General features: G+C 46.4%; 2 protein-coding genes and 1 pseudogene across 2 annotated transcripts; 2 read left to right on the forward strand and 1 right to left on the reverse strand.

The window, feature by feature from the left end:
* Nucleotides 1-9300: 9300 nt before the first annotated feature.
* Nucleotides 9301-14414, reverse strand: LOC136470550 (vacuolar-sorting protein BRO1-like; annotated as a pseudogene).
* A 960-nt stretch (nucleotides 14415-15374) lies between these two features.
* On the forward strand, nucleotides 15375-19231 carry LOC136474734 (TORTIFOLIA1-like protein 3). The gene is made up of 5 exons (XM_066472291.1): nucleotides 15375-16307; nucleotides 16394-16523; nucleotides 16745-17283; nucleotides 17933-18321; nucleotides 18702-19231. The coding sequence occupies exons 1-5, from the start codon at nucleotides 15525-15527 to the stop codon at nucleotides 18709-18711; spliced, it is 1851 nt and encodes a 616-aa protein (XP_066328388.1). The 5' UTR covers nucleotides 15375-15524; the 3' UTR covers nucleotides 18712-19231.
* Nucleotides 19232-22361: 3130 nt separating this feature from the next.
* On the forward strand, nucleotides 22362-25477 carry LOC136474735 (E2F transcription factor-like E2FE). The gene is made up of 10 exons (XM_066472293.1): nucleotides 22362-22628; nucleotides 22720-22840; nucleotides 22956-23033; nucleotides 23119-23184; nucleotides 23540-23666; nucleotides 23758-23825; nucleotides 23909-23981; nucleotides 24080-24141; nucleotides 24228-24642; nucleotides 25128-25477. Exons 1-10 carry the CDS (start codon nucleotides 22417-22419, stop codon nucleotides 25244-25246), a joined length of 1341 nt encoding a protein of 446 aa, XP_066328390.1. The 5' UTR covers nucleotides 22362-22416; the 3' UTR covers nucleotides 25247-25477.

The following is a 25477-nucleotide window of genomic DNA, read 5'->3' on the forward strand; positions in this document are numbered from 1 at the left end:
GACTCTGCCCCGTGCCACCGTGCGGGGGCAGACGGTCCAGAACTCCAGATGCGCGGCGATCTTTCTCCGCCGTCGTGCTCCTGGCTGCGGTCAGTGCGTCCAACAGAGCAGCGTGGCGTCTGGCGTGGGTGTGCGTCCGTGCCCGGGCGGGCTATGAATTCCGCGCCATTCATCGCTCGCGACCAAGGGTCACGAGCCGTGGCAGCGAAGCCTTCAATCCGCCGTGCTTTTGTCACGGGGTGGTGAAAGAGGCCGAGCGCACGTACAGAATGCATTCAAGTGCTTCCTCTCCTGGTTCCTGAACGTATTCAACTCGAATTTACGACCCGTCTGACGTGTGTAGTAAACGGGGTAACATGTCTGGCTCTACTTGGATGCCCACGTAGGTTTGCCTGCCAGCAAAGGGTTCATCTTGAATGGTTATTTTTTCCTATTAGAATATTTCGGTATTCTCGGTACAAATCAGGAAGTGATGTGTAAATGCTGAAATGCACAACAATACAAGTCTAATACTAGAAGTAATTACGGTTTGAGGTGTACTTCATTATGGCCCGTTCGCTTCGCTGAAAAAACAAGCCGAAATAATGTTCTGGCTAATTTGTTGTGAGAGAAAAATACTGATCCGATTGAAAAAGCAAGCTGAAAAAGACAGGATTACAATATAAGAGAACAGGACCATATGAGATCTGCATAAAATTAGTTAAGCTGTCTTTCATGCACTCCATCCTAGCTACTAGTAATAAGGAGTAAAAAAGGTACCACTCCATTGAGTTGAGAGCAAGCAAAGGTGGGACGCTTAATCAGCACTAGGATACGCAATTAATTAGCTTGTCCTACGCTACGCAGGCCAAGTAAAGTGCCCGGAGGGCTCAAGAAACAAAGACTTTTGTGTGCCTTTTCTGGTAGGGAACGCCAGCTACCTCTCATATTTCGCCTTTTGTTTGTTTAGTTTGTGAATTTTGGGAATTTGGCTATTGTAGCACTTTTATTTTTATTTAGCGATTAATGTTTAATCATGGACTAATTAGGCTCAAAATGTTTGTCTCGTAATTTTCAACCAAACTGTGCAATTAGTTTTTTTCATCTACATTATTTAATGCTCCATATACGTATCGCAAGATTCGATATGATGTCTACTATAGCACTTTTTGAAATTTTTTTTGAAAACTACACAAGCACTTAGCAAAAAGGATTTCAACGCTAGCCCTGGTTGCGGCAAGCCTCCGATCTCTGTCCGTACGCATGAATTAGGTGAGCAGCACGCATCAGCCTACCTACTGCGCCCAAGGACTTCCCCTCGATCTGTAATCTCTCATGAGCTCACCTAAGATCGAAGGTGAGGCCTTTTTAGTTGGGTGAAATTTGAAAAAATAGCTACAGTAATATTTTCATTTTTATTTAGGTGTTCAATCATGGACTAATTAGGCTTAAAACGTTCGTCTCGCGATTTCCAACCAAACTGTGCAATTAGTTTTTTTTTCATCTATATTTAATGTTTCATACACGTATTATAAGATTCAATGTGATAGCTACTGTAGCACTTTTTTGGAAAACTTTTTTGAACTAAACCAGGCCTGAGATCAACATCAGTACACGGTAGCACGTACGACGTGTCCTAACAGCCACTAATGCTTCTCGTTGCATGCATTGTCGAAAAATGTACCTAGCTTGCGTTTACACACTGCAGTCTCTGTTTTTTTTCCTGAATAGTTCTTGTGCACCTACACATCACAGTTATTATCTTTATTTATCAACGCTAGTTACGCTGGATACATGGTGAACAGTTAGTCAGTGATCGCTAGACGCCTCGACTGCACAGCACACGGTGTGCTTTCAGCCTCCACGCACACGTCAGTCCAGCAGCTTCGGTTCGGAGAAGGCTGTCACGAGTACGATGTATCCCCAGGCACGCATCGTCTTGTAGGGTAGCACGTATAGGATCGCTGAACCTTGAATACTACGGGCCGGTGATGAAGCAGATAAAGGCCTTATTTAGTTCACCCCAAATTCTTAAAAAGTGCTACAGTACTTGTCACATCGAATGTTTGTGGCCCGTGCATGGAGCATTAAATGTAGACGAAAAAAAAACTAATTGCATAATTTGGTGGGAAATTGCGATACGAACGTTTTGAGTCTAATTAGTCCATAATTGAACACTAATGGCCAAATAAAAACAAAAGTGCTACAGTAACCCTAAATTCCAACTTCCTGAAACTAAACAAGGCCAAAAGCAAAACATGGCAGTAGGATGATGGATGTCGTCCAATGTCTCAGCTCAGGCGGTAACACCTGGACCGACAGAGCATTGCTTGGCTCCTAAGCGTGTCGACTAGCGAAGGGTTGTTAGAGCCCTACTGTTGCACAGCACAGCTGCACATCTCTATAATTCACAATCATCGACGACTCGGTTTCATCCTTTTTCCTATGCCGACAAAACCATGACTAACACGGCTGCTTTTGACTAATTTACAAAGCTATGAAAAAATCTAATAAGGACAGGTGCCACAGGATCACGGACGCCGGTGAATGGATGTTTCCAAAGCTCCACCAGTGGTCCAGCGTGCATTATGGATACTACCAGTAGCAGTATTGGCGTCCACGAGAACGGGGACAAAATGAATTGATTTCCCGGACCAACAACCTGCGCCTCGTAGCCGATCGAGCATCTGCGGAAACTCGATGAAATCTCTTGAGATGTGCTAGTTTTTCTTGAAGTTTACAGCAAAAAACAAAAGGCCATCGATCACAGTGCCCCAACAAACCTCGGTGTGTAGCATATTGGTGGGGGTGCTGTGGCTGTGGCACGGGTGATGATCGCTAGGGATTTTTCTTTTCCTTTCCGGGGTCCAAGAAAGGCGGGTGGGCACATGGCTGGCGTGACGGACGGGAAGCAGGCACCCATGAACCCATGATAGTGCCGCCCGCGCATGTGGTGATACTAGGGAGGGGCCGGTAGACATAATCTATAACCCCCAACTACCCAATGGCCAACGCTGCCTTTTTCTCCCTCCGTCCTTCGGCTCCCCTCGCCTGCGACATGGCATTGGCATGGCATTCCGCTTCCGATGCCAGGGGACACAACGGCCATCAAGGGCCAACATGCCACCGGCCTGCCTCTGCCTCGGGGCTGCACTGCGATGACAGAGAGACTCTGCGTGCGAGTGCGAGGACTGTGGGACAGTGACTCAGCAGCACTCTCTCGCCACCAAACAAGCTAGCGTCCGCGGTCAGAACCCATCACTGACTCCGATCGGCAGACCTCTCTCGCTGCCATGTCCCCCTCCCCCTGCCATGCGTCATGCGTGAATTCAGGCACTGACCACTGAGCCATTTGGCAGTTGGCACTTGACACCTACTCCTACGTTTCCTTCTGTTTCGTTTCACGTTTTTTTTAGGGCTTGTTTAGATGAAAAAATTTTTGCAAAATGGATACTGTAGCGTTTTCGTTGTTATTTGATAAATAGTGTCCAATCATAGTCTAATTAGGCTTAAAAGATTCGTCTCGTGGATTTCGTCTAAACTGTGTAATTAGTTTTATTTTTTATTTATATTTAATGCTTCATGCATGCGTCCAAAGATTCGATGTGACAGGGAATGTGAAAAATTTTGCAAAATTTTTTGCAAACTAAACTGGACCTAGATTATATATATGAAGCTCGTTTTGAATGAACACGGAAATGACAACAATGTACTACAGTACATATAGTTAGTGATTTGTTGGTGACTGAATTTGTTTTGACAGAAAAATATGTCGCGAAGATATTCAATCATCAGCTTGCCGCATCCGCATGCAACGGAATCGAACAAAGCTGTAGGTAGTGAGCATTTAAGCCAAGGAATTGTGGTCCTCGTACGTGTCGTTGATGCCGGGATGATACATAAAGTGGCAAGCATTCGTTTCTTTCAGTACCCTCACGTGATGTGCCATGCACTTTACAGTACTTAACCTCTTTATTATCATGCGGGAGACCCAAATTCAAAATGGGTAGCGAGAAATTCAAAATCAGCCTCCAATAGACTACTTATATGGGAGACCTATTTTGGGTTGCCTGATAGACACAACCCAAATATGAGTATCCTCTCTCCTGGAAACCCATTTACAGAAAGGATTCTCTTTTGGGTCTTGTTGTTGGAGAAGATGTTGAATAGGTATTGAACTTTTTGCCTGTAGCGCTATCCAAAGGACAAATGTGTCTTGTATTTTAGGTGTTGTTATTGGAGATAGCCTAACAACCGTGCCATCTTGGAACCGATCGTAGCCTCTTTAGGCCAATGCATTGAGATTTAAGAATCATGATAGCTTGGATGGTTATTAGAGGTGGTTGTACCTGAGAAATCATATATATGTATATATATGTGTGTGTGTAATACAAGTTGTGTTGTCGCACTCTTCTCTACCATAACACATAGCTTATTTTCTTCTCCCGTGGAGCAATTTTAATTATTTTCGATGGAACCTTTCTTTCCTTCTCCGTGATTTAGTGTCTGCATCTATACTGTGTTTTTTGAAAAGAAAAATAAAGATCTTGGTACCAATTTATTTTTTTTCTCAGGCTATATATTTATAATAAGGTGTTCCGATTGCTAGTCCAGTTAATAATTGGCAGAAGTAGTTGACTAAATAATTCAGGACCGATACGTTAATTGACCATGTGCTTAAAACACCCTATGACTGTTGACAACAGCAACATCACGCTTATATAATCCGTCAATGGAAGAGATTTCTGGTGTAGTCCACTAGCTACTAGCTGTGGACATCTCAAATTTTGATGCAATGCATGTTACCCTGAGAAACGCTTCATTCATATCGATCTCCTGGCCACACTCGAAGATGTCTCTTTGGAGGCCAACATCCAAGTGGCATCCACTTGAGCATCTGCCTAGATTCACCTATCAAACACAGGCCGGGCACCGTGGTGGGTGTGGGTGTAGATCCCTTGCCATTCAATACGATCGACTGATCCTGACACTTGCCAGTTGCTACCAAGGCCTCGTTTAGATTGCAAGTTTTTTCACTTTCTCTCCATCGTATTAAATCTTTGGACACATGCATGGAGTATTAAATGTAGATAAAAAAATAACTAATTATACAGTTTGATTTCAAATTACGAGACGAATCTTTTGAGCCTAGTTAGGCCATGATTGGACAATAATTATCAAATACAAACGAAAGTACTACCGTGCCAAATATTAATTCCTAACCTCAGTCTAAACAAGGCACAAGCCAAATGGTATCGGGCAATGATCATCTTCCGTGGCAATCCTTTTCTAAGAACACGAACACCGTAGGTACCGCCCACTTGAAGTTCATTCTGAACATTTCTTTTGAGAAAAAAAAATTCTTATGTGCACGCATATCTTTCCATCATACTACCTTTTAATTCAGCTGAAATTGACTGATGCACGAAATGTCAATGCGAGGTCGTGCTGAACAGTGCCCGAGTGATACTGACTGGGAGAAGGGAATGCAATGCATGCGCAGCTCGGCGGGGCCACGGGCGCATGGAACATCCCCCGTCCAAGCAAAAGAGGCGGTCTCGGTCACATGCGCTGCGAGGTGCGCGCGGCGGGGTCACACGTCGCATGGCAGCGGCTGCGGGCTGCGGCAACGGCACATGCACCAGCGCAATCTCTCCTAGTCTCCTTGTCCTGGACTCGCCGCACGTCTCATCCGTCCATCCAGATGCAGGGAACGCAGGCAATCGCCGAGGGGTCGCACAGTTGTGTGACGCCCATGGATGCGGACCTGATGCCGATTTGGACGCGCAATATTGTTTGGATTCCGGATCAGGGTCATTCTTCTGCCGTGATAAAAGAGCGGCTACACATGTATAGAGAACGACACATTACCGTGGATCGGTGTTTGAGACCCTATGCTTGTACAGGGTTGTAACCGTGTAATGTCTGCAGTTATGAGTGGATCAACTTACTATTTTCGGGACATAGGATATATTCCACCTGCCGACGACAATCTGCCACGTGGGTTTTTTTTTTTTTTTTTTGCATGGGAACGGAGCAACAACGCACGGGAATACCTCCTGCACCCCGCGACCATCTCCTCCGTGCAGTGGATTGGGGTTGCGACACACTTTTCAATGTTAGTGACAAGCCCTGAAGCCCCAGCAAACAAGTGAAGGATCTGTTGCACACAATTAAGATCACCATGACTCGGGGCCACCAAGATGACGACGACGTCCGCGTAGAGGGAAGCACGGTGCAAGATTGCCTGGCCTGGGAGAGGCGACAGCGCACCACGACGATCCGCTTCACGGATGAGCAAATTCAGAACCTCCATGACGATCACGAAGAGCATCGGGGAGATGGGGTCCCCTTGTCTGAGACCACGTGCATGAGTGATTCTTCTCCCCGGCTTGCTGTTAAGTAATACCTTGGTGCTCGCAGTCGACAGGAGGATCGAAATCCAATTTGTCCACCGGCGAGGGAAGCCGATGTGCTGCAGCACTTCTAGCAGGAAGGGCGCCCAGGCGACGGAATCGAACGCCTTTGCAATGTCCACCTTTAGCAAAACCGCGACAAATTTCTTGGTGTGGAGCCATCGACATGCAAGTTGCACCGCCCTGAAATTATCATGAATCGAGCGCTCCTTAATGAAGAAGCTCTGGTTGAGCGACACAAACTCCTTGAGTCTCGGTGCAAGACGCCTGGCGAGGCATTTTGCGAACAGCTTACTGAAGCTGTGCATGAGACTTATCGGTCTATAGTCTTCCAACGTTGTTGGCTCTTCTTTTTTGCGCAAAAGAATCATCAGCGCATCGTTTAGAAGGTGGAAACTCCTGCCATGACATCTTGCTTTATAATCCCCCAAGCCACCTTGTAGAACAGTTCAATAAAGCCATCCGGCCCCGGGGCTCGATCAGAAGGGAGATCCTTGATGGTCGCCCAGATCTCATCCTCCGAGAAGCATGCATCAATTCCATTGAGATCAAGTCGTGGCAGCAGTTCATCAAGGTGCAGTGAGTGCGTGCGTTGGAACGGGATGCCCAAGATCCCCTTGTAGTAGTTGTATATGAGGTCCTCCTTTGCCTCCTCCGCGAACCACGTTCCATCGTGCTGCACAGCAAGAATGTAGCTCTTCCGGTTTCTGTGACAAGCCTGGAGGTGGAAAAATTTGGTGTTGCGTGTTCCTCGTACAAAACGCGGCACCTCGCCGTCGTTGGGTTGAGATGTACTAAAACATCTATCTCCCCTTAATGAAGCACGTGTTATGTACGATTTCGAAAAAAAAAAATGGTGTTGGCATCACCCTCCTCCAGATACCGAATGCGCGAGCGGTGGCGAGCAATTGTCCGGGCTAAGGAGGCAAGCCCCAGACTACGACATTTTAGCTCACCACGCAGCGACAGCTCGTCGTCGGTGAGCATCCTTGTCTCCTGGGCCGCATCAAGTTGGGCAATGAGCTCCCTGGCCATCAGCAGCTGCAGACGCACACTCCCCACGTTGCGCGTACTCCAGCTCTGCAGCGCCTTGGCCGTCCGTCTGAGAATCTGTCAGTCACGCCCTGTTGACGTGTTCCACAGGCTGTACCTCTCCCTCGTCTCCCTGTGATCGAAGTCGAAGTATACATTGCCATAATGCCATGTGAAATAATGGAGGCCTAATTCCGAACAAAGTGCATGGCAATGATCCAGCTCGATCAGTCTCCTGCTCATGTGGTGCCGGGTGCCCCATGGAACTATGGGGGCCCTTGGCAGATTTTTGGTATAGTTTCGTACAAAAGTTCTGGAGAAAAAAAGATCCTCCTCTGTTCAGGCGAAGGTCAAATACTCAAACGAGTCGCGGTTCACTAGATATATGCCATTCACATATCAGTATATCACAGTCCAGAACTTGAGGTGCAGTGCCTGTAGCTGCATTCTCTCTGCGAAATTTTGCTACGTTTGTGAGGTAGTAGAACTTTGAAAGCCTGGAGGATATGTTTTTCAGCTTCAGGAACATACGATACGGCGACAACCCTTCTCTTTCCCCACCGCCTCCCCCCATGTTCGTCTTCTTTTTTCAGCCGGAACAGTGTTTTTCTCTCACAACAATTCAGTCAGAATAGTGTTTTTCAGCCAGTTTCAACCAAAATTCTGCCAGTTGAACGGGCCATATTCAGCTCATTTTTACAACTTTAAAGCGAGCGTCTAAAGACAATTTCGTATAGCTTTAGTTGCCAATACACTCACTGGCATAGGTGCACAAAGCCGTGCTGTTTCCTCTATTTCCCCCCACCTCGCTTTGACGCAGGCCAGCGCCGGCCGGCTTTGTGCAAAGGCAAAGCTGGCACGCAGAAGCGTGCCATCACGTGCCTGTCGCCCGGTTCGTCGATCCGTGGCCAGGCCGGCCGCTCCACCCGCCAAGCGTGTTTCTCCTCGCGCGCCCAACGCCCCAACCGCACCCAACCCCGGGGACCCCAGCACGGCATGACGCCAGGCGGCAGGCCCCGTCCTTGCCTGTTGCCCGGCCTGCCGCCGTGCCGCGCGCTGCGCTGGTGCGTGCGCTCACCAGTCACCAGCACCCGATTGCCCGCCGCACGGCAGCCTTTTTTTCACCGCGCCCGCGAAGCTAGCTCCGTCCGGTCTCTCCGGGCGGTTGGTTTGGTCGCGTCATTGCGTTGCGTGCCTGGCAATCGGCTAACATGAAATTACTACTGTTCATCGTGGCATTTATGTACAGCAGTGGTGGGTTGGTGAAAAAATGTACTGCACGCAGCACCAGCACTGAAGTCCGTAACGCTAACGGCCCAGCTGTCCCGCCTTTTGTGTGGCTGTTGCAGCCGGTACTTGTGTCCACCTTCACAGCTTATGCAGTGTACCTAGCGCCTCTCTCTGTTCCCATTCATTTAGGCCGGGTTTAGTTCCTAAAAATTTAGGGCCCTTGCGTTTGTACCTTTGTTTTGTATCAAAATTGTGATTTTGCCCCTATTTTTTTGACTTTGTGAATTTACCTTTACTGTGTCATTCATGAAGCACCAGTTTGCCCCTGCTCCGTCATCCACCCCTAACGGTGTTAAACTTTGTACAAAAGGACATAAATGCCCATGCGATTTTGCCCCTGTTTGTTATGCTAATTGTGATTTTACCCTGATTTGGAATTAGACTTTTTTATTGTATGTCTAATTATAATTATTTGAACTCAGATTTAATATTGATAAATATTCAAAATTTTGGCAGCACCTTTGCTATATTTTGCTAGCATCATGACAACAATATGAAGCACATATAAAACACATAAGAAAAATCATGGAGAACCACAGCATTTCAAAGTCTACCATACAACATATCAATATGTCCACAAAAGTTGTGAAAAAAAACGTGTCCACAAAAGCTACAGGTCTACACCATGTCACATGTCCACAAAAGCAACTACACCGTGTTATATACTATTGTTAAACTCTCACCGGTCTTTTGTCAAGGATAGGCATCAATGGATAGTTCTCCTTCACGCCTCGTTCAATCAGAGAATCACTATCAGCAGCTCTCTTGAGATTAGAAGCAAACAGATTCAATCTATCCTGAATATTCTTGTTAGGGTGCTTGATTGAGGTCTAGTCCAACGACTCCCAAATTGTGTACGAAATTGTGCGTCTTCATTCGCCTCCTTCTGTAGAAGTTCTTCAGTCTGAACAAGTAGTTCCTGATTGACCCTGCTCAAATCCCTAAGCTGCTGCAACTCAGATTCTAAGCCAGCAGGGCCACCACTTATCTGCACAGCCTCTACGTCTTCCTTCAGATCCAAGGGCAAGGTTATATTTCCTTCCAATGAAAGAATAGAATCTGGTAAGTCCATTTCCTTCAGCCTGACTCTAGTGATCTCACTAGCTTGCTGTAATTTCTCTGCCTGGGTCCGGATAATATTATCTACCATCTCTGTGTACTTAGAGAGTGCTTTCATGCTGTCATGAGGCACAAGTGATGAAAAAAGCCTTTCCTTGATGGCATCTAAAACTTCAGCCAAAGAGGTAGGCTTTACAAGGGACGCTGCAGGGAGGGCTCCCAAGGAACCAGCAGCTGGAACCCGCATCAGGTAAACACGATCATTCTCCTTCATAGCCCTTTCCAAGTTGGTTTCATGTTACTTTCTAGCTTCTTGACAGAATCCAGAAGCTGGGCAGCAACTCCCTTCGCAGTCTTCTTAGCATCTGCCAAGGCACTCAGACCAATCTTTAAACGTGCAATTTCCTCAGCAATTTCTTCTTTCTGATGAAGATCTAATGAATACCTATAGCAAGCATCGGCGTAGAATTGAGCAGCTTTCAGCTGGACATGGGACACCCATGTCTTATCAAAGTGCTGACTTAGAGGAGGTGCACTGAGAGCTGCATATGCTTCTTCATAGAATATGCCCACCTGAAAAGATATGTGAACATGTAATGACGAAGAATTAGTTAGATAGCACATTGACACCAAAGTTTTGCAGAAGAAAGAACTGTACGGCATCATGAATAAGAATGTGCTGTATTAATGGTAGCTAAAATGAACCGTGCAACTCATATACAATTAAGTCATCATATATAACTAAATCAAATCAATTGTAGGAACTAATCTCACAACTGGATACACACACGAACTTGCTTGCTAATTCCTAAACAACTTAAGAAACATTCAGAGCTTTCATTCATTCCATATCAATCCAAACTAAGCTCCCATATCGCAAAACCTGAACAACAGGAAGTAATCATGCACCTGCCGCGCCACCTTGGAGCACAGCGCGGGTGGCTTCCCTCCACCAATGACCTTCTCAAAGAAGCACTCCTACGCCTGCGCGAGCATGAGTTTCTCCAGCATGCCGGCGCACTCGGGCGTGATGTCCACGGTGGTGGCCCCCGCAGCGACAGCCTTGGCCGCGACCCCGCTCTCCCTGAGCCACGCGAATGCCCCCGCTGCACTCTGGAAGGCGCCGCACGCGGTCTTGATCCCGACGTCGGTGGAGCGGTCCGCGGCAAGCGCGATCTGGGAGTAGACGGCGCCGAGGTTGAAGAGCACGGCGGCCTTCTCGAGGTGGACGGAGGCGAGGGCTCACTTCTTGTTCCCCTTGAAGGCATCGTGCCAGGTGAAGGTAAGGGAGTGGACGTGGGCGCGGTCGGCGGAGATGGGGAAGCGGGGCTCCACGAGCGCCAGGGCCTGCGCGTAGGCGAGGAGCGCGTCGCGGCGCTGCTCCAGGGAGGACGGGTCCGGGAGGGAGGGCTGCTCGACAGCGGCGCGGAGGTCGCGCACCACGGTAAGGTCGTCGTCGGCCGCGGCGACCTCGCGCTCCGAGTAGACGGAGGCGATGTAGAGGTGCGGCGGGCGTCCAGGCACAGGAGCCGCCCGCTCCGCCCGCCCCTGCACCCCGGCCCGCTCCACGCCCACGTCGCCCCGATGCCGCACCTGCTCCGCCCGCCCTGATGCCGACGCTGCTTCGAGCCGCCGCACCCACGCCGCACGCTCCGCCGCCTAGAACCGCGCCGCCCGCTCCGTCCCTCTCCGATGCGGTCGGTGTCCTGTGGAGTCGAGAAACAGCCAGAAAGGATAAGGGGCAGTCTGGGCATTTAGACTTTTCTTTTCAGGTTTCGAATTTTTTTAATCCATCTATTCGATGGCCATCCGACGGACGTCCAAAGCAGGGGCAGACGGACACTTTAGTTCAAAATAACAAGGGCAAAAACACAAAGTTAAAATAGTATGGGCAAAATCACAATTGGAGTACTGAACAAGGGCAAGAACACAATTCTCCCTAAAAATTTTCACCCTAAACTATCACATCGAATCTTGCGGCACATGCATGAAGTATTAAATATAGACGAAAAAAACTAATTGCACAGTTTGGTTGAAAATCGCGAGACGAATGTTTTAAGACTAATTAGTTCATGATTAGCCATAAGTGCTACAGTAACTACCATGTGCTGCTGATGGCTTAATTAGGCTTAATAAATTCGTCTCGCAGTTTTCAGACGAGCTATGTAATTAATTTTTTTAATTAGTATCTGAAAACCCCTTCCAATATAAAAAATATCTGATGTGACATCTAAAAATTTTCATTTCGCGAACTAAACACGGCCTTGATCTCTGCGTTAACTTGTCAAAAGCCAAAACAACTCTGATAAAGGGTCTCTGCGTTAACTTGTCAAAAGCCAAAACGACTCTGATAAAGGGACAGAGATGGAGTATGCCGGGTCCACACCGCACATGAGTCAGACCAGGACAGCGGCAGGGGGGCAGTAGAATAAATTACCTGAGACGGATTTTACAGAAAAAAAAAAGAGTGTTGCTAGACAGTGCTACAGTAGTAGTATAAGGCTTTTAGGTATACTCCTAAAAATGTAATTCTCGTTTTTTGATAAATCAAACGATTTGAACTTTGACTAAATTTGTATAAAAAATACTAACATTCATGATATAAAATAAGTACCATTTAATTAGTTATAGAGTATATTTTTATAATAAATTTATTTAGAGATATAAATATTAATATTATTTATTAGAAACTCGGTCAAATTTAAAATATTTTGACCGACACGATTCTCATAATTATATTTTTTTACGGAAGGAGAAGATTCAAGTACGGACAATGGAGCGGTAGAGATCGTTTGTAGGTACGCAGTACTACTATTGGCTAGGGGACCAGACCACGGTGGCCCCTAAATTCCCCCTAAATTTGTCAGACCATAAAACCTTCTGATTCTACTGGTCTATTTTGTCGCACACTCTGCTTGTTGTTTGCTTCCGTTTTCGTACCCTACATTTGAAGGAAGACAGAAATACCACTTTTCCTGCGAAAAAGACAGAAAATGACACTACGGCACCACTAATCAAAGCCTGTTTTGAACAAAGGAATGCAGTTCTTGTAGTTTTTCTACATTCTTCTTTCAACCCAAACGCGCCCTCATAGGTTCTGGTAGTACATTTTTCCTTGGGGTGCAATTTTTGTGTAGGTAGTCGCATGGGTAAATAAAAAATCCGAAATTTGGTGATTGCATCTAAACCGCATATGTTGCGATGTCAAGATCAATCATACTAAGCTGCTTGGCATTTTCTGATCCTCTTTTGTTTTCCTAACATAATTGGACTGTTGCATCATAATGCCTTTGGTTTGGTCCAGGAACCATATCATTAGTTGGAGTCTGCTAGTTCTATTAATATGCTTTATTCCAATCACCTGCATTACAACTAACATAATCCATTCTATGTTCATGTGCCAGATAGGCAGATACTAATAAAATACCAGTAGCAGATCCTTTTCTCCCAGCTTCTCTGATGAAGAAACGGAGGTAGACCCTCTCTTCAGAGTGATGGGCCACATATGGCGCTGGGCAGGGCAGACCAGATGTATCATGATCGTGTCAACTCCAGAACCACGCACGACGTAGTGAGATGTTCTTTCACGAGAATTATTAGGGTTGCAAATCAGTCGAATAAGGCGTTAGTGTTTCTTGTCTTTATGGATGGTCTGATTGATAGGTATCTACAGAGACTGCAGGTGTCACTAGCTAGCATGCACAATTGCTCACCTGAGTTCGTTTCTTTTGCTTTTAGGGAAATTAAAAAACATCGGCCAGATTAGAGAATGCTATGTTACTACACAAACATCGAGTGGGACTTAATTTTTTTCTTCGACGTACGATAAGTGCTAAACGCAAACTTAAACATCTCTTTCAGCTCTCGCCAAGATCATCATCATATAATCGCAATATACCTACTAACGTTATGAAAGAGACAAGAAAAAAAGTGAAAGTTGAGATCATGTTTAGAATGTGAGATTTTTTTTTGTTGTTCCTATGTTTTTTCTGTGAAATTGAACAGATTTCTATATAAATCCTATAAAATTCATGGGTTCCAAACATACCTTAAACAAGCATATATTGACACAAATTACCAAAGTTCTAGAGAAGTCGACAAAGCCACCATTCAAAACTAGCTAAGTCTATCTTCGTTGGAACAACGCTACGAATGAAATGACGCTAGAGTGATTCAATACCTAGGAACGAGAATTATAGTTTTTTTTGTTTTCCATACCATCCAAAGGCTATGTATCTAGACACACTTGTCTAGCTACTTAGATTCTCTTCGTCTCTAAAAGAATATAATTTTAGGGTTTAGATAAGTCAGACTTTTTTAAGTTTGACTAGATTTATAAAAAAATATCAACATTTATGTCTTTAATTAGATTTATCATAAAAATATATCTCATATTAATGATATCTATGTGGTATTATAAATGTTAGTAATTTATTTTAGGTTTAGTTAAATTTAGAAATTATTTAACTCTTTGATAAATGAGAATTATATTCTTTCTAGAAAGGAGGGAGAATTTTGAGCGTATAAGTTACATAGCTAGAAATGGATTTATTTCGGGAGGGAGGAAGTATTTACGTATGAGCTGGTAGTTTGCTGAGGTTGATACCTGGCTACAAAGCTGCTGTTCAGCTCTTCCATGTCAGTCACATAAAGAAAAGGGAAAGTAAAAAAAAAAGGCAAGAAAAAAAACGCATAAATAAACGCGCGCAGCAGTCTTCCTAGCCCCGAGAACCGGACCCGGGTCCGGCACTGGCACCTAACGTGACTGTCTCCATCAAAGAGCGCACATGGGTCAGGCGTTGGTTAACCGAAATAGATCGGTTTGGTTTTTTTTGGTTCTTCACCTAATTTAGTTAGTTGAGAAGAAGGAACCGATCGGTTACTTTGAAAATACAGAACCGATGATTTTCAGTTTCGGGTTATTTGGTTTGGTTTCGGTTCTAACCGATGAAACCGAATTTTCCAGGAACCAAGAAAGAACCCATTCAATTATAAATTTCGGCAGCATTTTGCCTGATTTTCATGCAATCAAAAGGGACAATTTAAACAACAATGCAGCACAAAACAACAATACGACACATATATGTTATTGTTCTCTCAAATATTCAAGTATAGAGCAATATTCAAGCCTGCATTCTAGGGGTCTTTACATAGTTCGATCATTTCAGGTCAATATGGTTAACGAGTGCTGGAACTGAATTAACCGTAATAATTTCGGTTCCTAGGAACCTGGAACCAAACCTGGGATCGAATATTTCTTTTTCGGTTACTTCTGTTTTGGTTCCAATTAGTTCGGTTTGGTTCTCGGCTCTCGGTTTTTTGTGCTTAGATTGACATATGGGGTATCAAATCTAAAATAGCTAGAAAGACATCTAAAATTAGTCTTCAACCAAGTACCGGTTATTTTTTATTTTGGGTTATCTGAGAGGCACAATCTAAATTAGGGTATTCTCTCAACTGAACATCTATTTTTTTAGAAAGAATTCTCTTTAAGTCGTGTTGTTGGAGAAGATATCGAATACAGTAGATTAACCTTTTGCTTTTGCTTGTAGCTTTATCAAAGGACGATTGTGTATTGTATTCTGGGGTTGTCGTTGAGATTGCCTAGAGTTCACCAGCAGCCTGGGCAGCTACACTCCACACCGCGGTGCTGCCTCCCAGCTCCCTCCCGGCCTCCCGGCCCGGGCGGAAGACAATAACTAGCGGAGCAACAACACGGCGGCACCGCTCGTGGCTCTCGCGCCAGCCATGGGCACCACAGCGCGGCGCGAGCCGCTGAAGCAGCGCGTGAACCGTTGCCTCCTCAAGCTTTCCGACCGCGACACAGAGGCCATGGCGGCCGCCGAGCTCGAGGCCATCGCGCGCGCGCTCGAGCCGGACGAGCTCCCGGCCTTCGTCTCGGTCGTCTCGGACGCGCGCCCCACCGACAAGACCCCGCTCCGCCGCCACGCGCTGCGCGCCCTGGCGCTTGTCGCGGCGTCCCACCCTCGCGACGCCGTGGCCCCGCTCGTCCCGCGCATCCTCGCCGCCGCGCTCCGCCGCGTCCGAGACCAGGACTCCTCCGTCCGCGCCGCGCTCGTCGACACCGCGCGCGCCGCGGCGGCGGCCTCGGCCTCGGCCTCCGCCGCGCTCCGGCCCCTCACAGACGCGCTCCTCCACGAGCAGGACCAGTGCGCGCAGCTGGCGGCCGCGCTCGCCACGGCCGCCGCCGTCGAGGCGTCCGCCGCCACCGCCGACCTCGCTTCCTACCTCCACAAGCTCCAACCGCGCCTCCTCAAGTTACTTCGCAGCAATGCCTTCAAGGCCAAGCCCGCGCTCATCACCCTCATCGGCGCTTCCGTGGCCATGGCCGGCGATGCCGAAGTCACCGCCTCCATCCCGTGCCTCCGCGATGCAATCGCTAGCGATGACTGGGCAGCGAGGAAGGCCGCGGCGGAGGCGCTAGCTGCATTGGCCCTAGAGCACACGGATCTTCTCACGACCTACAAATCCTCTTGCGTTACCTTCTTCGAGGCCAGAAGGTTTGACAAGGTCGGTCATCAATTTGGTTCGGATCTTACGGTTGTCGTTTTTTTGGATCTGACTGTGGGGCTGAGTATCAAAATGCTTCAATGCAGGTCAAGATTGTGCGAGAGTCGATGAACCGGATGATTGAGGCGTGGAAGGAGATCCCGGGTGCTGAAGAGGACGAGTGCTCCTCCGCTCCGCCACCAGCGTCCCAGTCACAACGAAGATCTTCTCTTACAGGTGAGGAGGGGCATTCCCTTTGTAGTTTTAGCTGTACTTGGCTACTTGCTACTAGTTCCGCATGTACAGATCTGGTAAATTTATTGATGTATACCTTGCAAGAGGTAAAGAGCCACATAAGAGTCTCTTGTTGTTTATACTTAATAAAATATTGATGAATAGTTGGGTAAAATGCTACACCTATTTCTTTTTTGTATATAATTTATCTTGTAACTAATCAGGGAGTGCAAGTGATGGGCGATATCCGGCTGCTTCGCTGGGCTCAAACTCAGTTCCATCAGCAACAAGGAGGAGCAGATTACCTGTGAGCAGATCATCTCCGCCTGATGTGTCACCCAGTGTCACCAAAACAAATAGTCCTTCATCCATCAGGAACAAGAAGCTGTTACCGCCTTCATATCACAAAGTTCGCCAAGCAAATAATTGTGACTACAAGGTTGAGATTGCTGTTACCCCGGATGCTACCCCAATCAAAGTGGTGACGGAGGAGAAGCTGCTGAAAGGAGGCAATGTGAGAGACAGACTGGAGGTTAGGAGGACACTCTTCCAAGGCAGCGAGGATAGGTCGGCCAAGCTGGCTGGACACAAAGCAGGGTCACGAGTTGTTCCGTACGAGGGCGGTGGTAATTTGGAAGAAATTTCAGAAATTGAAGGTGGATCGGAAAGGTATGCAGTTCACAAGGATGAGAGCTTGTCAGAAATAAGGACGCAGCTCCTTCAGATTTTAAATCAGCAAAGCAGTTTACTGGATCTTCTCCAGGTAATTTTCCTTTATTCTGTTGGTTCTTATATTTTACAGTTCTCTTGCGAGACTTATATGGCTTGGAGCCATTACACGTTTCTTCCAGAAATAAAATAATTACTAACTTCTCCCCTGATTACTAAGTTATACCCGAGAAAACATTCTGTAACTGTAAGTTAGTCCATGCTGGAAGTGGGTATTTTGGTTTTTGGATACTTGGTTGCAAGAAGAGGGTAATATTAGCTCCTGTTTCAGAATACTGGAAAGGGACTGCTACTTAAAAATTGATGTTTCCATACAACATTAACTTTTCAGTATCAGTGACACGTTGGGTCAGATTTGAACATGATTATTGCAAGTCAAGACATTGTCATATACATATAGTAGCACATGTCATGTTGCTGATGTTCCCTACATAACATTGCATTGCTAAACTTAATAAACTTAACCATGCACAAATATTTTAGTAGTGACATGAAGGCTTATCATCTTGCTGATTTAGCTGCACCTGCCATGTGCAATTAACGTTCCGTATCGATGTATCTTCACATGTAAAAAAATGTCTAACATGAAACAAAATGTTTTATGTCATAAGGCATATAGGTATTAGTCATCGTGAAATTTACTGGAAGTGAGTCTGAAATTTATTATCCCTTTTGTTTATCAGAAATTTATGGGGAAGTCTGAGAATGGTATGAATTCTTTGGAGACAAGGGTGCATGGGCTGGAGATGGCTTTGGATGAGATCTCTCGTGATTTGGCCTTCTCTTCAGGAAGGATGTCAAACAGGGAGCCTGATGTAAAGACATGCTGCATTCTGAGCCCAAAATTCTGGAGAAGGCACAATGGTGGTAGGTCTTCCTCAAGGTTTTCTGCCTCAGACCCAGCAAACAGCTCAGACGAGAGCAGAACTTCTTACAAATGGGAGAGACAGAAGTTTGGGCTTCAGGGTGGGTTTGTCACAAACCCATTAGCCGAGCCAAACATTTCATCTGTAGGGAAAACAATGGTTACTCAAGAAGGCAGGAAGAAGGATACAACTTTACAGAAGTCAAGGTAATTCTTTGTTAATGAAAATTCTGGTAATCTTTTTCTGTATACATATAGTTCAGTTGCAGAAGATACGGTTGTTAGGACAATCAGATATTCCCAAATAATAGATTACTGAACTTAGAAGCTGACAATAACAATGCAACATAAAGGTAGTACTTTTCATACATAATACATTGGTATGATTTTAAAGCTATGACGTCCATCTTAATTCTTAATTCTTAATATGCAATGCATCTTTGAGTATCTTTCTCTTATAAGACAGGTGGGGCTTCCCTCTCATTTCCCACCAACCTACATTTACATTTGCAATATATATTTCCATAACATAATTCTTTTCCTCTCAACTACTTGGTACCTAATATCTTCATACCTAATTTACTCAGGATGGGTTAGGCCTGATCAAGACATTCTGTTCCAAGTGTGAGCTGGTCGAGTTTGCTTATTATCATGGAGGCGGCTGTAGTTCTCTTCTCCACTGCAGCCTTTTTTTTTCTAAGGAATGGGCGTTGTCATTTTTGGAAGCTTTTCCTCCATCAGAGCGCATGGTGTGCGCGTGAACTATGGCTCTATGGGAGTCACTCTAAAGCTAACCGTTTGAGTACTATGCTATGCTGCTCCCGGGAGCTGTATTCACATCTTGAGGTGGATCGCCAGGGAGGCTTCTTTATCAGACAGCCTCGCTTGACACCGACGCAATCACGCAAGGCCCCCCTGGAGTCCTGGACTACGCTGGGTTTGGCATGAGAACGACCACTGTGTTTGTCATTTCGTAACTAGAGAAACAACTAGCTTTCTGATAGAACGTAATCACAATGTATCACAATCCTACGGAACTATGGATGCGTCTTGTAAATAGGCCGGATAAAATCGCTTCTATGTTCGCGAGCTTCTTTTCTTTAGCATGATTCCAAAGTGTGCCTTTTTTCTTTGAGTATTAAGAAGAAAAATAAGAGGGTGGAAGAAACTCTGACGAAAGACACTCGCAACAGAATTCCAAACACAAAATCGCCTATTAGAGGACAAGAAAAAAAAAACCAAAACCAAGACAAGAACACGAAAACGCCTATTACAGAACAAGAAAAACACCAGAACCAAGACCAAATGTGTGTTCGCTTCTGCTTAAGGGCTCGTTCGGTTATCCGATTCCTGCCCAGGAATCGTTTCTGCTCATCCACGCTTATATAAATTAGACTAGTTCCTGACCGGAATCATTCCAGTGCACTATTTCCCAATAACCGAACGGTGCCTAAAGGAGCCGTGGCTGCAATAGTTCTATCTACAGTAACCACTACCCAGCAATTCACATCATCCTATTTCCAACTCTGACCCAAGTCGATGTACAAGCATCTAAACACCCTTTCCACGGGCAGGAAGACCTCTACGTTAGAGCGGAGGGAGTGACTGGTAGACAAATGTTAATTTCGCAGTTCGGACATGACTTGGCCCGTCGATACAGTCCAATAAGGGATGGAGGTGTAGAAAGCGGCCGCATGGACATGCCATAGTACTGATGGGCCGGTCCATTCCAGATCTGGAGTTGCGCAAAAGAGCGAACGACGCACGCTCCTTGCTGAACAGCTGAAGAACTGAAGAAGTGCAGATAAATGTCATGCCCTGAATGAGGCGGGTTCAGAACTTCAGGATTCAAATTGCTGCCCCTTTGCCTATCCTGTCGAGGTGACGCCGACGCCCGACGGCATGGTAACCAGCAGCAGGCGGAAACGCCTGCAACGACACTAGAACTGCGATTCAGTCATTCGGAGAGGAGGACGCGATCCAGTGAATCACAGGCACGCGATTTGGCCCGGGCGCGCGACGGCGCGGATCGCTGAAGCCAAACAGCCAACCGTCACGAGCTCACGTGGCACACCTGTTCCCTCCGCGCCTCAACGCCACCTCCTCCACGTGCCGTTCCCCTAAACGAGATCCCATCGAGACGCGCGCGCCCGCCGCGATGAGCCGAAGAAAATCCCGAATTTTAAAAAAAAATTTTGTCCTTTTAAAAAAAAAATCACAAATATGCCTCAGAGAAAAGATTTTAAAATCTGAACCCTTAACTACGTCTCGGCATTAGCGACCCTGGCATCGAGTTCTTGGGCTCGAAACCAACGTGGCGGTGACATGACAGAAAACTCGGCACCAGTCACCCTCGACGCTAGTCACACTGGCGCCAAGCTTGGCCGTAGATCTCGACGTCAAGCTCGGCGTCAGGGTGACTGACGCCGAGCTTGTGTTTTAACCTCGGCCCCAACCTTCTTGTTCGAGCCTTCATCCTCTTCTCCCCCCCCCCCCCCCCTCGGGTTTTTTCTCTACTCACTTCGTCCTACCTCACGAATCGACATATTGAACCTTAGAAACTTTGATTTGATCCGTAGATCTTCGAGAGCAAGGTATCATTGCTCTCCTTCTAGTTTTTTTTCCGCATCGATTCGGTATATATTAGTTGAATTTTTCAACCTAAGAATCGTCATTAATTAGGGTTTCATGCAATTTTTAATATTTATATTAAACCTAGGTAACCGCAGCGTATGTTGTTATGTTTTATGGGTTCATTGTTTTGCATAACATTGGAAACCTTAGGTTTAGGGTTTAATGTTAATTGCTTTCGGTTCTTAGAACGAAATTGGTTGTATTGTAGTTAAGGTTTTCATTGGCATTAATTTGTGATGTTTTTATTTTTGTTTGTTAAATTACATTCGTTTTGTTAGATGCAAGAAATGTATTGAGAGGAGTTTTGACAAAAATGGGGTCGTCCTCGAGAATTATACCCCGACGCGTCTAGCAAAGATGCCCCCGTCCCTCCTGACCCCCCCTGTCCCTAACTGTGACTGTGGTTTCCCAGGCCACGTGTTTTAATCGAAACATCCGAACACAGCTACGCGTTGCTTCTACACATGCAGTCGTTTTAATGTAAGAAATTGTTTTCACTATCTTTTTTTTCTTTATTTATGTAAGTATACTACTAATATTTTGTTGGAATCTCGTTGTGTAGGACTATGAGAGATGCTTTTCTTTCAGTGGATCAACGGTGCAGACAAGTTTGACCCTAGGTACCTCCTTTTCGATGATTTGTTTAGAGGGAGACATTCACGTGAGCACTTCAAAGCGGTGGGTTCCACCCCTATCCCCCGCCAATGACAGCTAAGGAAAAGCACCTAGCCGCAGTTAGACGACTCAAGGATGCGGCGCGGGGCGCAGCGAGGGAGAGGGCGCGGGCGGTGGCGGCGGTTCTTTGCTCGGGCGAGGGAAAAGCGAGAGAGAGAGGGAGAGGGAGAGGAAGAGAGAAATGATTGGGGCCCATACGTAAGGCAGGCTTGGCGCCAGTCACCCTGGCGCCGAGCTCGGCGCCAAGATCTACGGCGCCGAGCTCGACGCCAGGATCTACGACGTTGAGTTTGGCGCCAGGGTGACTGGCGCCGAGCTTCCTGCCATGTCACCTCCACGTCTGCTTCGAGCCTAAGAGCTTGGCGATAGGGACGTTGATGCCGAGACGTGTTAGCTCGGCATCAGCATCGATGGCGCTGAGCTAAGGATCTAGATTTTAAAATCTTTTCTCTAGGGACATATTTATGAAAAAAAATCAGACAAATGGCTAAAAATTAAAAATTCGGAAACAAAAAAAAAAAAACTTCGGAATCCTACTGTCGCTTCCGCGCACAGGCACCCCCGGCCCGGCCCGGGCCGGTCACCCGCTCCTCCCCTCGGCTCACCCGCGCGCGTGAGCCGCTTAAATTTCAATTCAAACTGGCCAGGGCAACAGAGCCCCCACGCACGCACGGGCACGGCTCACCCTTCCCCACCTTGCGCCTGCGAGCCACGCCGAGCCGACCTCAGGCGAAACGGCCGCAGCCGCACGGGAGCGGACAGAGAAAATTTTGAAACGCGAGCGAGGCCGCCACCACCGCGCCAAATCAAGCCCTCCAGATTCCATTCGACGGCCGGCGCCGCGCCTCCTCCCTCCTCCCTCCTACAAGTCAGATCCGTGATCCGTCCACCTATAATACTCCCAGGAATTCCCTCCTCTCCCGAGCCCCGCACCGCCCCACGCGAACTCAAACCCTGCGAATTCCTCGCGGGCATCGGCAACGGGCAACGGCGATGGCGGCGTCCCCCTCTTCCGTCGCCGAGGTAGCGGTGGCCGCTGCTGCTGCGGCGGCGATGGCGTCAGCTTTGCCGCAGCAGCAGCAGCAGCAGCAGCAGGCGCGGCCACGGCCGCGGCCGATGCACGCGGGGGGCGGCGGCGGTGGCGCCAATGGCCGCCACCACGCGTACAGCCGCAAGGACAAGTCGCTCGGCCTCCTCTGCTCCAAGTGAGCCTCTTGCAGCCTCGACGCGTCAGGAGATTTCTAGCTCCTGAGTTCTCTTTGCTGTTCTGACCCAAATTCTCCGTGCTGCTTTTAGCTTCGTGGTTCTCTACAACCGCGACGACGTGGAGTTCATCGGGCTGGACGAAGCGGCCAAATGCCTCGGCGTGGAGAGGCGCCGGATCTACGACATTGTCAACGTGCTCGAGAGCGTTGGGGTTAGTTCTTTCTTTCTTCTTCTGCCTTTCCGGGACACAATTCTTGATTTCTTGTGCGGTCTGTTCGGGATATGAAGTATGATTCTAGTTCTGATTCAATTCCCCTTGTGAGAAGATTCTTGTGAGGAAAGCCAAGAATCGCTACACCTGGATAGGTTTCGGCGGAGTACCAATGGCCTTGCGAGAACTCAAGGTCTGCGTCTAGTCCCCTGCGTGACATTTCGATCAAGAACTGTAGATCTCATCCATCTAACCCGTCATTTCTCTCGTCTTCTCAGGAAAGGGCGTTAAGAGAGAAGTCTGGCTTGGCTCCTCTGCAAAACGAGCAGCAATCTGCTGGCATTGTACGACTTCTTATCTTTCCCTTCCATTTGAACCGATGTATCTGATTCTGGTCCACAACAATTTGTACTGCCTTCGTCCTAAAAAAAGATGCAGTTCTAGGTCTGCCTCTAGTCAAACTATCCAAAATTTGACCAAAGATAGGTATACTATGACACAAGATAGGTATACTATGAAACACGTTCTATGATTGAATCTAACGACACTTATTTGTTGTCATAAATATTGATGTTTTTTGTATACATTTGGTCAAATTTAAAATGGTTTGACTTGGTAATATACTAGAGTTGCGTTCTTTTTTGGACATGGGGATTAGTTCCTACTGAAGTGTTTCTTCTCCTTTGTTCTTTTGCGAAGATTTCTGATGACGAAGATGATGATACATTGGGCAATCCTGGTGCTGATATCGAGAACGAGAAACTGAGTCAGACTGTGGACAATCCTTCTGACAAACCTGGTGCACCCCGTTGCCGCCTTCGATCTGGTACATTGCTATTTGCTTCATTTTGATTTAGCATGTGTGTGCTGTTCCATTTTGTCTGTCAGGCTCAGAATTTTGGTTGTTACATTTTCAGATCATAGGAAAGAAAAGTCACTTGGGTTGCTTACACAGAATTTCGTGAAGCTCTTCCTCACCATGGAGGTGAGAAATTCTTGAACTCTGTATTTCTGCCTGAAGATTCATGCATGACCAGTCCATTGATATGAAATCTATACCTGGAGCAGGTTGACACGATCTCACTTGATGAAGCTGCAAAGCTGCTCCTTGGAGAAGGCCACGAGGAGACCAATATGAGAAGTCAGTACTTTCATTTTGTCTTTCTCTAAACGTGCAGCAGTAGCACTATCAGGACTAATAAAACTTAATTTAATCTTGATATTTAATTGGTAATGCAGCTAAAGTTCGGAGGTTATATGACATTGCCAATGTCTTGTCTTCACTGAATCTTATTGAGAAGGTAGGCTTTTGATGCTTGCTGACGATTAAGTTGCAATCTGGTAGTAGCATGTTTCTTAACATACATTCTTGAACTGTGGATTCCAGATACAGCAAGGGGACTCGAGAAAGCCTGCGTTTCGTTGGTTGGGTAGGGCCACAACGCCGAACACTGAAAATGGTGTCACAGTTGCTGTACCCCCACCAGGGAAGACCACATCGAACAAAAGAGCATTTGGAACTGAACTCACTAACATTGACATACATAGAAGTAATCTAGATTCAAAAATTCAGAAGAAAGCAAAACTGGCACAGAGTGGTGGTGATGTCTTGACAAATTGCAAATTAGCTGCGCGGAGTCAGCTTGGGCAGGTTGAACAAAATGGCTTTGTTTATGGTCCTTTCCACCCTGCTGGTGCAAGGAAACATGAACTTGATGGCGGCAATAAACCTGGGCAAAGGGAGAGGGCTCAGGACTGGGAGAGCCTTTCTGCTTCATTTCGACCACAGTACCAGAACCAAGGTGGGTTCAATACTTTAATCCTGTTTTGTTTCTTAGGACAATGCTAGAATTTTTCTTGTATAGTGTGTCTCTCTAGCTGTAGTTTTATATAATAGGCTTAAGCTAATAGTGGCATCTGATGGTCTTCAGATGGAATCTCTCTGCCCATCCTGTTTCTTCATGTTAGCTTTGGCAGCCCCTGTTGCAACCAGTCAGCTAGAAAGTCTGAAAATGAAATATGACCTCAGGAACACTGCAACACATCTCTAGTGTAACATCATGATCTTCTATTTGTTAGAAGCTAATATGAGATTTGTTGATTTTTATAAGCTATTATGCAGGACGCTAGCCAATGCCCAATAGTTCATTATGATCATTTGACATTTATTATCACGTCTATGCAACCTCTTTTATTGGGAGTTTGAAGTAGGACTGGAATAATTGCTAGATATAGAATTTGCTCAGCTATATGTTGCACTAAAGCATTCCCTCTTTTCTGATTGCAGCACTCGGTGATCTTTTTGCCCATTATGTCGAAGCGTGGAAGACATGGTATTCTGAATTTGCTCAAGGCAGCAACATCATGCAACAACACTTTGGCCATTCTGTTAACCATTTTTTGTAGGCAAAATATAGGGTCAAGCATTGCAGTTCTTAGTGCACGCTTGTGTATTTTACCTGTACAATCTGTTAAAAGGGGAGGAAACAAAGACATGATTGGGCCTAGGGTTCATTGTATTTACTCAATGCAGGATGTCTTTAGGCTATTTCAGGTGGAAAACTAGAGTGGAACTATTTAGAGAGATACCCTAGGGGTGTGAGCTGTTTCCCAATCTCTCTAATAGAAACATCATTA

The sequence above is a fragment of the Miscanthus floridulus genome, chromosome 8 (assembly GCF_019320115.1).
Source record: "Miscanthus floridulus cultivar M001 chromosome 8, ASM1932011v1, whole genome shotgun sequence".
Lineage (NCBI taxonomy): Eukaryota > Viridiplantae > Streptophyta > Magnoliopsida > Poales > Poaceae > Miscanthus > Miscanthus floridulus.

Excerpts from the sequence above, each read along its gene's own strand:
- LOC136474735 (XM_066472293.1), top strand. The coding sequence starts at position 22,417 with ATGGCGGCGTCCCCCTCTTCCGTCGCCGAGGTAGCGGTGGCCGCTGCT. Across the intron at positions 23,982-24,079 it reads CGAGGAGACCAATATGAGAA|CTAAAGTTCGGAGGTTATAT; the intron begins GTCAGTACTTTC and ends TTGGTAATGCAG. Across the intron at positions 24,142-24,227 it reads CACTGAATCTTATTGAGAAG|ATACAGCAAGGGGACTCGAG; the intron begins GTAGGCTTTTGA and ends TGTGGATTCCAG.
- LOC136474734 (XM_066472291.1), top strand. The coding sequence starts at position 15,525 with ATGGGCACCACAGCGCGGCGCGAGCCGCTGAAGCAGCGCGTGAACCGT. Across the intron at positions 16,524-16,744 it reads ACGAAGATCTTCTCTTACAG|GGAGTGCAAGTGATGGGCGA; the intron begins GTGAGGAGGGGC and ends GTAACTAATCAG. Across the intron at positions 17,284-17,932 it reads GTTTACTGGATCTTCTCCAG|AAATTTATGGGGAAGTCTGA; the intron begins GTAATTTTCCTT and ends TTTGTTTATCAG.